The sequence below is a fragment of the Rhopilema esculentum genome, chromosome 5, assembly GCF_057945365.1.
Source record: "Rhopilema esculentum isolate cy_ngs chromosome 5, ASM5794536v1, whole genome shotgun sequence".
In the NCBI taxonomy this organism is placed as follows: Eukaryota; Metazoa; Cnidaria; class Scyphozoa; order Rhizostomeae; family Rhizostomatidae; genus Rhopilema; species Rhopilema esculentum.
The window spans coordinates 11251611-11264542 of record NC_142819.1 but is presented as its reverse complement, the minus strand read 5'-3'; the positions used below and the strand labels follow the sequence as shown (position 1 = coordinate 11264542).

Genomic DNA, 12932 nt, shown 5'->3' with positions numbered 1-12932 from the left:
TGTTTATTTACTTACCACTTTACTTACCACTTTACTTACCACTTTATGTAAGAACTGGTCAATCAATGCACTTTTGATCAACAGGGAGACATTGTGACGTGTTCATCGACATGGCTGTATGTGTGGTCGATAAATGGAATACCAATCCTTCATGAAAATATCTCAAGCGACGTGTATTGCCATATTCTTGCTTGTGCTGTCTCCGAGGTGGGTTTCTTCGCTTCCTTTCTTTGCTTCGCGTTTGATGAGATTTTGATTCTACTTGTTTGTCGCTGTCTCTTTCCCTTCATTCTTGGAAAACCAGTTTCTATTAGATCATTAGTGGTGACATAAAAGGCTTCTTTATTTTTGCTACAGGTGAATGAATGGGACGACAACAACGTTATTGTGACTGGGTCTGCGAACGGCATTGTTCAGGTAAGTTGGCATTGTTCAGATAAGTTGCTTCACCGTCAACTTATCAGGCATATTTTTGTTGCCTCGTTACTTTGCCCCTTACGCCCCTGTTTTGAATTTCATTTTATTTCTGTGCCATGCATTTAGTTGATATTTTCAAAGTTATGTGAAATTAAAAGGATAATTCAAATTATTACTGTTTCATTGGTTTGTCTTAAGTTTGTTTTCTATCTTTTTTCAATGGCCTTTTGAGGTAATATTGAGCTATTGCCACACAATCATTTTCTGTTCTTATTTTTATTTTATTTCTGCCATAAAAGTCAATACTTAAGCTTACGTTCAACACATTTTTGCTTGTTAAGCCTGTCTCCCTCGTTTGAACGTTTTCACAACGAAGGAGAGAGCATGCTGCTTGGTGTGACGGGCAAGTGATTTGGAAAATAATTTATCGATGTAGTGATTTAGGGTCGTGCTCATTAGCCAAAGATAAGCTAACAGACTTGTGAAATTGAATTACAGATGACAATATTTAGATTTCTTCGCTGCTGGTATTCTACGTCTGATTGATGTTTTGTGATTCTTTTAGATGTGGAGCATCCAGTTTCATGGTGAAACGGAAAGGCTCGAAGACCAAAGGATGAAGGTACCCGCGACTTTGACGCATCGGGTTGCGCAGTCGATAGAGGAGGACATAGCAAAGGAGGATGACCTCCCTCAGTCTCCGAATTCTTTCGTGAACAGTGAAGGAGACCAGACAGGAAGACTTTCGCCTTCAGCCGAATCAGAAAAGTCAGCTGAGAGTTTTATTCTAGTGGACCATAAAGACGCTGTGGAGGACGCTTCTCCTTGCAAAGGTTCGCCGCACAATTTTAGTGACAAAAACAAGAATAATAATATGTTTGTTTGTTGAGCTGTTGTTACATTGCTACTCCAAGTTTGACCCCCTTTGAAGACACAAGAACCCCATCAACCTATCCTCCCACTTAGACGTAATTCTCCCATTTTCAACATGGATCTTGATATCGTGTTTCTTTGAAGTTAATTTAGGCCAAATGTTGTTTTGTACCTTAAATGCGTTTCTACGTTTGCTTCTAGTTTGGAAGCGGAAACTGGTCCTTCGTGAGCGAAAGCTAACTATGCATACGGCGTTTGCTAGAATGGACAACCGGGAACCTGCTCCAGTCACTGCCCTGGCGATATCCAAGTAAGCATTATCCTTCTTTTTTTCATTCTTAACTTCCTCTCTTTAGCAATTACCTTCATGCATATACACTCCCTCTTTATAGTTCTTTAAATTGAGAACTCTAATATTCTTGGCTGTCTTCTTCTCAAGTTAACATACTCAAATTGTTTCAAATTTTGTGCCATTTGATTTCAGAGACCATCGAAAGATTTTTGTGGGTGATGGGCGTGGTAGAATCTACAGTTGGTCGGTATCTGACGTTGTTGGTAAGTTCAGTCTCGTTTTCACATTTTAGTTTATCGGCTTGCGTTTGTTTACTCCAAAGTGAATTGAGAATTTTTCATTGTCAATGAAACTGAATGTTAGCCAGGTAGGGTAAAGAAAATGGGCGTTGAACGACCAAACGCCCGTGACGTTTGAAAACACCCAATCATGAATGCTGAGAACACCCAATCATTCTTTAGCCGATGATTCAATAGTTGCCTGCACAAAGTTGCTTGAACCTATATTTTTGCATACTTGCTCTGAGCAAAAATCGTTATTATGATCCCATTAGGAGCCATCGCCGATCATTGGGTAAAAGATGAAGTTGCAGAGAGGTGCAGCAATTGTGACGTCAAATTCTCTCTGGCGGAGAGGCGGCATCACTGTCGGAAATGTGGCAGAGTGTTTTGTGCAAAGTGAGACTAGCTGACGTTTTTTTCTATTGATTGAATCTGGAAACTATTCAACTTTGGAAAACTATATGAGAGTTTTTTCTTAATTTCTGATTAAAAGGTCTCTTTGTGTCTCAAATACTCGAACCCCCTTGGATAAGCCCCACTTTCGAATGTCACCCATCCTGGAAGAAAAAATTGTTAATTAGCCCCAACCCTCGAATAAACCCCGCTCTAACGTGACAATTTTAATTATACATACCTTCACAGCAAAAAAGAAAACAACGAAGAACGATACATTTACAATTTACGGAACATTTTGTTTCTCAAAGTTTAATTGGAAAAAGGAAAAAGTTTGAAAATGAACTTTTTTTATAAAAAGATAAAACGATTTTTAGGTAAAATCAGCAGAGTTTAATGGGTTTTACGCCAAAAATTTGATAATGTATTTTGATGCGACTTAAAGAACATTCTGACAAAAATATATTCCTTTCCATTGCATACAACATGTATACATTTGGTCCTCTTATTGTTAGCCTATGCATCGTTTGTTAATACCCTGCTTAATGGGGATATCCAGCAGTGCTAATACGATATCGATATATTGTAAACGGAGTTGGAGTGTGGTACCTTCTCGGGCTGCTGATATGTCGGTTGATCATTGAAAGAAACCTGATCATTGAAAAGAGCCTGATCATTGAAAAGAGCCTGATCATTGAAAAAAACCTGATCCTTACCAACATCATGTATATATGCTGATATATTCTGAAATTGGCTCTCCTTTTCACGGTGGGTCTCCACTTTCAAGATAAGCCTCTCCTTTCAAAGACGGTCTTCTCTTTCAAGATAGACCTCCCCTTTTAAGGTGGCTAACCCTCTTTAAGTTGGGACTTCTAAGATTTGGGCTATTTCTGCATGCTGTTGCCTTTTACATTAATGACTGCACTGTCTTGCCAGGATGCCATTTGATGCATTTTGTTTTTCACAGGTGCAGCCAAGATAAACACCCGATTGCTCAACTGAGCATTTTCGTTCCAGTCAGAGTGTGCAAGGACTGTTACAGCGAACTGCGTGGGCGCAATAGCATTGCCCAGAGTACATTTAAGTCAACACCCAATGGATAGATTTTCTATTTTCATAATTTAGATAAATCAATTTCAAATTAAATATAGATTAGATAATACTAGTGTGCAAAATTTTGAAATATTTTTCATAACCGTTAAATACAAACGAAAAAGGGGCACGTTGAGATTGTTAGCCCAATGTCAACAAAAACGGGTTTTAAGCATGCAACGTCCCTGCTTTGAAATGGCCAAGATTCTTATTTCCACATTCCGAAATAAATTGTTTATCATTACAAACTAAAATCACTATTTATAACGATGATGCCCTTACTGGGACGGCTGTTTACGCATTTCCAATTACGCATTTCCAATTACGAATTTCCCATTACGCATTTATGCGTTTTGGTTTGATTTCCTTTTCGAAAAAGTATCATAGTAGATTCTATCGTGTATCATAAACATTGTTAATTCAATTTCACGCGTAATCTGTACTGTAAATTATTTTTGGGTTATTTCTCGATATAATTTAAGAATTGTAAAGCATTTCAAGTTCATTTTGAAGTTAAAGAAATTATTTTTAATGAAATATTTGTTGTCTTTCGCTACAAGCTATCTTCTGAAAACCTAGAGTTTTCCTGTAAGAGTGCTGAAAGAGTTTTCCATTTTGATTAATGCTTTTGATTTTAAGTAAGTCGAATAAATGGTCTTGGCTCGGCACCCGAGTGTCTCCTCGACTTTCAAAGAAGGAATTTCATTTATTTTTTATTCTTGGTAGAACATCTGAGTTGAACACAACGTCCCTGAAAGATCTTGTTTCGTGAAAGCGACCTACTTGATTATATTTTCTAATGGAAAATCCATTACCCATGCAGCAGCTTTTGGCATTATTGAGGTTCCTTCAGTTGAATTATTTTTATGTTTGTATGGGCGATTCATCCGTAAAACGGTGTATAAACAACGGAGAGATGAAGAGGAAAGGCTCAAGCTTAAACTTTGCAATTGGTCACCTTCGAACTTTAAAGATGATATCCTATAATTCCTAGATATTTTCGGTTGTAGTAATGGATTTTACTTTTACTTAGTGATGGAAATAAACTTTGAAAAAAAAATTAATATGCTGACACAATATATCAAACTGGCCTGTTCATAAACCATTTCAATGATATTTCAAGGACTGGCAATCGCTGTTGTTATCTACACCAAAATGCTGCAGACTCGCTTGTTAAACCTCTGTATACAAATTGGTGTTAAATTTGATATTATTTTTCTATTTGATAATCAAAAAGTTGTTTATTCTTTGAGATTGTATCGGGTACATTATGCAGATCCATATTGCAATACACGACTGTGAATGGCCTCGATTTTCTTTCAGGTCTTCCTGATGTTGCATATCTCCTTAACTGATTACCAGAACAGGATAAAGATCTGATCAACAAAACCAGAAGAATTTCCAGGCGAAGCAAATAGAAACTAGGTATGTTTACAATTCAAGCTCATAAATCTCTTTGCGAAATAACACCTGAAGATCTTGTGATTCACATTACGTGTGATATACAGTACGTCCAACAATATGACAACACCGGTCAATATCAGTTTTAAACGAACTTCCTCAATGCTATGTATTTGCTAAATTCTTCAAGAGTGGTAAGCACAACATTACAAACATTCGATGATTTATACATTTATGATAATGAGTCTGTTACTTTCTATTACAAAATAGTCAAAATAGGAAATTATGTCAGAAGAAATAGGGAATAATTATCATTATAATTATCAACAGATTATCATTGAGTTAAAACTAATCTTATGACAAGGCAATTTTTTGTAAAAAAAGTTAAATAGAATGATGTACTTTGCTTGCGACTGAAATGTAATTAGGTGAAAATGATGGAAGTTTGATTATTTCAGTTTTAATATGCTGTAAAAATGTCAGTAGTTGGGACAATTTACAACACTTGCACTGATTGGTCGCAAAATCATTGAAATGGAACTAAAACGGTTGATATTGGAAGGTATGACATGTGGATCACATGAAATCGGTTGGAAAAACTTTTTTGGGGTTGAAATGAAATGACATGTGCTGTGAGTAATGGAAGAGGTTTGACAAGATTTTAGTGATTTTGCGATGATCTTTTTAAATGAAATGAAAAAAAAGAAACGATTGAATTTGGAACATATGATATAAGGATAAAACGACGTTGATTGGAAAGATACACTTTGATGTGTTAGGGTTGAAATGAAATGACATCTGCTGTGAGTAATGGAAGAGGTTTAACAAGATTTTAGTGATTTTGCGATGATCTTTTTAAATGAAAGGAAAAAAAAGAAACGATTGAATTTGGAACATATGATATATGGATAAAACGAAGTGGATTGGAAAGATGTACTTTGATGTGTTGGGGTTGAAATGAAATGACATCTGCTGTGAGTAATGGAAGAGGTTTGACAAGATTTTAGTGATTTTGCGATGATCTTTTTGAAGGAAATGGAAAAAAAGAAATGATTGAATTTGGAACATATGATATATGGATAAAACGACGTTGATTGGAAAGATGTACTTTGATGTGTTGGGGTTGAAATGAAATGACATGTGCTGTGAGTAATGGAAGAGGTTTGACAAGATTTTAGTGATTTTGCGATGATCTTTTTGAAGGAAATGGAAAAAAGAAATGATAGAATTTGGAACATATGATATATGGATAAAACGAAGTTGATTGGAAAGATGTACTTTGATGTGTTGGGGTTGAAATGAAATTACATGTGCTGTGAGTAATGGAAGATGTTTGACAAGATTTTAGTGATTTTGCGATGATCTTTTTGAAGGAAATGGAAAAAAGAAATGATAGAATTTGGAACATATGATATATGGATAAAACGAAGTTGATTGGAAAGATGTACTTTGATGTGTTGGGGTTGAAATGAAATGACATGTGCTGTGAGTAATGGAAGAGGTTTGACAAGATTTTAGTGATTTTGCGATGATCTTTTTGAAGGAAATGGAAAAAAGAAATGATAGAATTTGGAACATATGATATATGGATAAAACGAAGTTGATTGGAAAGATGTACTTTGATGTGTTGGGGTTGAAATGAAATTACATGTGCTGTGAGTAATGGAAGATGTTTGACAAGATTTTAGTGATTTTGCGATGATCTTTTTAAATGAAATGAAAAAAAAGAAATGATTGAATTTGGAACATATGATATATGGATAAAACGAAGTTGATTGGAAAGATACACTTTGATGTGTTAGGGTTGAAATGAAATGACATGTGCTATGAGTAATGGAAGAGGTTTGACAAGATTTTAGTGATTTTGCGATGATCTTTTTAAATGAAATGAAAAAAAAGAAACGATTGAATTTGGAACATATGATATATGGATAAAACGAAGTTGATTGGAAAGATACACTTTGATGTGTTAGGGTTGAAATGAAATGACATCTGCTGTGAGTAATGGAAGAGGTTTGACAAGATTTTAGTGATTTTGCGATGATCTTTTTGAAGGAAATGGAAAAAAGAAATGATAGAATTTAGAACATATGATATATGGATAAAACGACGTTGATTGGAAAGATGTACTTTGATGTGTTGGGGTTTAAATGAAATAAAATCTGCTGTGAGTAATGGAAGAGGTTTGACAAGATTTTAGTGATTTTGCGATGATCTTTTTGAAGGAAATGGAAAAAAGAAATGATAGAATTTAGAACATATGATATATGGATAAAACGACGTTGATTGGAAAGATGTACTTTGATGTGTTGGGGTTTAAATGAAATGACATGTGCTGTGACTAATGGAAGAGGTTTGACAAGATTTTAGTGATTTTGCGATGATCTTTTTGAAGGAAATGGAAAAAAGAAATGATAGAATTTAGAACATATGATATATGGATAAAACGACGTTGATTGGAAAGATGTACTTTAATGTGTTAGGGTTGAAATGAAATGACATGTGCTGTGAGTAATGGAAGAGGTTTGACAAGATTTTAGTGATTTTGCGATGATCTTTTTAAATGAAATGAAAAAAAAGGAACGCTTGCATTTGTAAAATATGATATATGGATAAAACGACGTTGATTGGAAAGATACACTTTGATGTGTTAGGGTTGAAATGAAATGACATGTGCTGTGAGTAATGGAAGAGGTTTGACAAGATTTTAGTGATTTTGCGATGATCTTTTTAAATGAAATGAAAAAAAAGAAACGATTGAATTTGGAACATATGATATATGGATAAAACGAAGTTGATTGGAAAGATGTACTTTGATGTGTTAGGGTTGAAATGAAATGACATCTGCTGTGAGTAATGGAAAAGGTTTGACAAGATTTTAGTGATTTTGCGATGATCTTTTAAAATGAAATGAAAAAAAAGAAACGATTGAATTTGGAACATATGATATATGGATAAAACGACGTTGATTGGAAAGATACACTTTGATGTGTTAGGGTTGAAATGAAATGACATCTGCTGTGAGTAATGGAAGAGGTTTAACAAGATTTTAGTGATTTTGCGATGATCTTTTTAAATGAAATGAAAAAAAAGAAACGATTGAATTTGGAACATATGATATATGGATAAAACGAAGTTGATTGGAAAGATGTACTTTGATGTGTTAGGGTTGAAATGAAATGACATCTGCTGTGAGTAATGGAAGAGGTTTGACAAGATTTTAGTGATTTTGCGATGATCTTTTTAAATGAAATGAAAAAAAAGAAACGATTGAATTTGGAACATATGATATATGGATAAAACGACGTTGATTGGAAAGATATACTTTTATGTGTTAGGGTTGAAATGAAATGACATGTGCTGTGAATAATGGAAGAAGTTTGACAAGATTTTAGTGATTTTGCGATGATCTTTTTAAATGAAATAAAAGAAAAGAAATGATTGAATTTGGAACATATGATATATGGATATAACGACGTTTATTGGAAAGATACACTTTTATGTGTTAGGGTTGAAATGAAATGACATGTGCTGTGAATAATGGAAGAGGTTTGACAAGATTTTAGTGATTTTGCGATGATCTTTTTATATGAAATGAAAAAAAAGAAATGATTGAATTTGGAACATATGATATATGGATAAAACGACGTTGATTGGAAAGATGCACTTTGATGTGTTAGGGTTGAAATGAAATGACATCTGCTGTGAATAATGGAAGAAGTTTGACAAGATTTTAGTAATTTTGCGATGGTCTTTTTAAAGGAAATGGAAAAAAAGAAGTGATTGAATTTGGAACATATGATATGTGGATAAAACGACGTTGATTGGAAAGATACACTTTGATGTGTTAGGGTTGAAATGAAATGACATCTGCTGTGAATAATGGAAGAAGTTTGAGAAGATTTTAGTGATTTTGCGATGATCTTTTTATATGAAATGAAAAAAAAGAAATGATTGAATTTGGAACATATGATATATGGATAAAACGACGTTGATTGGAAAGATGCACTTTGATGTGTTAGGGTTGAAATGAAATGACATCTGCTGTGAATAATGGAAGAAGTTTGACAAGATTTTAGTAATTTTGCGATGGTCTTTTTAAAGGAAATGGAAAAAAAGAAGTGATTGAATTTGGAACATATGATATGTGGATAAAACGACGTTGATTGGAAAGATACACTTTGATGTGTTAGGGTTGAAATGAAATGACATCTGCTGTGAATAATGGAAGAAGTTTGAGAAGATTTTAGTAATTTTGCGATGGTCTTTTAAAATGAAATGAAAAAAAAGAAATGATTGAATTTGGAACATATGATATATGGATAAAACGACGTTGATTGGAAAGATACACTTTGATGTGTTAGGGTTGAAATGAAATGACATGTGCTGTGAATAATGGAAGAGGTTTGACAAGATTTTAGTGATTTTGCGATGATCTTTTTATATGAAATGAAAAAAAAGAAATGATTGAATTTGGAACATATGATATATGGATAAAACGACGTTGATTGGAAAGATGCACTTTGATGTGTTAGGGTTGAAATGAAATGACATCTGCTGTGAATAATGGAAGAAGTTTGACAAGATTTTAGTAATTTTGCGATGGTCTTTTTAAAGGAAATGGAAAAAAAGAAGTGATTGAATTTGGAACATATGATATGTGGATAAAACGACGTTGATTGGAAAGATACACTTTGATGTGTTAGGGTTGAAATGAAATGACATCTGCTGTGAATAATGGAAGAAGTTTGAGAAGATTTTAGTAATTTTGCGATGGTCTTTTAAAATGAAATGAAAAAAAAGAAATGATTGAATTTGGAACATATGATATATGGATAAAACGACGTTGATTGGAAAGATACACTTTGATGTGTTAAGGTTGAAATGAAATGACATCTGCTGTGAGTAATGGAAGAGGTTTCACAAGATTTTAGTGACTTTGCGATGATCTTTTTAAATGAAATGAAAAAAAAGAAACGATTGAATTTGGAACATATGATATATGGATAAAACGAAGTTGATTGGAAAGATGTACTTTGATGTGTTGGGGTTGAAATGAAATGACATGTGCTGTGAATAATGGAAGAAGTTTGATAAGATTTATGTGATGTTGTAATAATCTTCAAAAAGTGTATGAAATGACTTTGTGTGATGTATGAAATGAAAAGAAAAGTGATTTGAAACATTTGACGTATGGATCAAATGAATTCGGCTGGTAATGATCTTTTGAAAATTACTATAGTATGTGATATTTTTGGTAGTAGTTTTCTATTAATTTACGTTAAGAATAGCAGAGCTTCTTAATGAAACATTTTTTCTGACACATTTATTAATCGCCCTATTTTGTGCCTTTTAGAGGAAATGATAGGAACGGTTGTGTTAACTGACAGTTTTTGATTGAGATTCTTGACGATTCAGGTAGATTTATGTTGAAGAATTTTAAGTTAAGGTTGTGGAAGACAGATTTGAGCATGAACTGACAACAAACTTGATATGAATGAATGTACTGTAATAAAATCTTTCGATGATGGAATTTTTCAATTTTGCAAAGAAATGTCCTCTTTCAATTAGATCATCTGAATTCTAATCTTATTGTCGGCATCATTGATGTAGTCCACGGGTGAAATTAAGAAATAAGTTATGTTGAAAATAAGAAAAGTCCGAAGAATTGTAAAGACAAACTATTTAGAATATTGAGTCGCTTAGCTTCTTCTCTTGGGTCTGTTGAATCGTTTGTCGGTGAAGTGTTTTGGGTTGTCGATCACCCATTGAGTGTTGAATGTGCGGAAATATTTTTCGCAAGATGCTTCAACGATTATCTTCCCTGGTGTGCGATCTGGGTGCTCTCCTTCTCCCACAATGCGAATTGAGTTGATCTGAACAGGATGCTCGAATTCATAAGCAATCCAGTTCAATCCGGGTGCTGAAACTCCATTTGAAACCCATATGCTGTCTGCGTTGTTGTCAAACGCGTTACTTGGGAAGTAGCCTTTTAAAGGAAACAATGTTTTCTTTTAGTCGGGATGGATCGAAAAAAATATTTCATATCACACAGAGTTTTTTGCAGTTTCACCCTAATGTATTAAAATATGCAGAGTTCCCATATTGATAATAAAGCAACAATCTTCACCGAGATATCTTTTACAAAATTTTTTGGCATGCTTCTTCCATTAAATTCTTGGCTGAGCAGCTTAAATCGTATTATTTGCTAGAATAGAAAAGGGTGCCTTGATAATTATATTTCTTTTTCTCTAGCTTCACGAATCTTCTGTAAACTCTATGTCAGGGATGACTTTTCGAAAACTTAACAATTTTCTGCAGTGTGCAAGCATTTTCGCCAAAGCACAAGAGCTGTCGCGTCGGATTCACTGCACTCGCCAAAAGTCATTTTAATTTCCGAGTTAACTTCTGTGTATTTCCTAATGAAAGATTTGCAATACGCAAACTAAAGTAGAAATTTAACATCATTTCATGGATGCAGTATTGAGAATGGAGAACACTCACCTGGTCCGAAAAATGTGCTTGAATATCCTTTAGATGGGTCTCTCGTCAATGGGTATCTTGCATTTGGGTTGTCGAACATTTGAAGGGTCTTAATGGTCCACAAGAATGGCACTTCGTCAGCATTGCGTATTCTCCAGAAGGGGAAGGTGCCATTCTTAAAAGGGCATTTGTCGTAGCAGAGTCCGTCAGACGAATCGCATTCGTGTTTCTTTTCTGCAAGGAACAAACCGATGTAGACACGACGTTTGTTTTCATTACAATAAGCTTTTGTATAAAAGAGAACACGTGCCACGCTTTTGAGTTTTGGGCATTCTTCATAAACTACCACGTTGCGATGGTAACACATGTAAAGTTTCATATCTAAGCTTAAATGGCTTTGAAAAAAGCAAACATTTTACGACATACTAAAAGTTTCGGATAATTGGCAGAGCCCGGTCGTCCTTCCATCTAGCAGTTTTAGAGTCAATCTACATAAAAACGAAAAAGCCGCCATTGTGTAGACAAAAGGAGTTCGTTTTCTCTCTTGGACTCCATTGGTAATTTTTCTTTAGGCTCGCGGCACTGATTGGTCAAATATGCCGGTCTTGTGCTTGCGTTTTTCTGATTGACCTATTTCGATCCACAACTGGGTATATATTTTTCCATCGTGTTTTTTCGGAACCTATTCTGACGTTTTATGCTCTGAGGAGTGTCAGACGAAAAAGCTTTTAGTATGTCGTAAAATGTTTGCTTTTTTCAAAGCCATTTTCAAATTATGTACCGCAAAAAAATTATCTAAGCTTAACAGTACATCTATTTCTCTAAAAGTAAGGTGAAAATCGTAATCTGCGAACATTTATTTAACATGCAACAGGCTATAGATATATGTTTTTCTTGATCTTGGAAGCCCTAAAACCTAGAAAGACCTCTTTCGATCAATTGGCCGAGACGATTTCAGCTCTGTGTAAAATTTTTGCCGAGAAAAAGATATTTTATGTATTTTCGCGCCTAGGTTTTGTGATATTGGCTTTTTGTGCTTCTATCCAGAATCGTAACATTTGCATATCCAGAAATAATCGTCGTCCATGAAGTTGCAATTTTCAACGCACAAAAGCATTCCTACTCACCTCCACTGAGTTGTTGGCAAAGTGCAATTCGCTCGTCGCGGTAGCGCTTGTCTGTATGCCATTCCCAACTAGTGCAGTACCCAGGTTTGAATGGCCTCACCCACGGTATTACGACTTCGTGCGACATTGTTGTATGGTCCTCATCAAATCCAAGTTTCCTTAAATGAACAATGTTCTCATGGCTTGCCCCTCCACCAAATAAAGCCAGTGAGTAATGAACAAATGCGAGAATCAGTGCACAACTCAACATCTTGGTGTTCGTATTGCGCTGACAGCGTTACAGTGCTGAAAGAGATTCGAAGGGAAGAGTGTCTGTTAAATCTCGCTTTTATCTGTATTTTCAAGCTACAGTGTGTTTTCGTTTCGAAATATGATTGGTCGAGCGCTTCCACGAATGCAGAAAACGCGTGTTGTCATTTTAACAATTCTGTTGGTGTTTTCTCCGTCACGTGACCTTAACGCAACGTGCTCTTTCCATGGATACCAGTTCAACTGTTAAAGTATTCGGTGTATTATCACTCCACAAATAAACTGTTTTGTTTAAGCTTGCTCAATGGCAAAAAGCCTTTCCAA

The 12932-nt window shown here is 34.8% G+C and overlaps 2 protein-coding genes across 3 annotated transcripts in view; one reads left to right on the top strand and one right to left on the bottom strand.

Moving 5' to 3' along the window:
* LOC135689864 (WD repeat and FYVE domain-containing protein 3-like) overlaps positions 1-10736 on the top strand; it is a 50815-nt gene extending 40079 nt beyond the window's left edge. For both annotated transcript variants that reach the window (XM_089116211.1, XM_089116210.1), the window contains exons 60-66: positions 85-207; positions 358-417; positions 983-1250; positions 1492-1600; positions 1775-1845; positions 2136-2259; positions 3224-10736. In XM_089116211.1, the coding sequence (XP_088972337.1) occupies positions 85-207; positions 358-417; positions 983-1250; positions 1492-1600; positions 1775-1845; positions 2136-2259; positions 3224-3359 (891 nt within the window). In that variant the 3' untranslated portion in view covers positions 3360-10736. The remainder of the gene's footprint in view (positions 1-84; positions 208-357; positions 418-982; positions 1251-1491; positions 1601-1774; positions 1846-2135; positions 2260-3223) is intronic.
* Positions 10238-12677, bottom strand: LOC135690085 (uncharacterized). The gene is made up of 3 exons (XM_065207542.2): positions 12360-12677; positions 11254-11466; positions 10238-10738 (listed from the first exon to the last, which is right to left on the bottom strand). Exons 1-3 carry the CDS (start codon positions 12607-12609, stop codon positions 10452-10454), a joined length of 750 nt encoding a protein of 249 aa, XP_065063614.1. The 5' UTR covers positions 12610-12677; the 3' UTR covers positions 10238-10451.
* Positions 12678-12932: the final 255 nt, after the last annotated feature.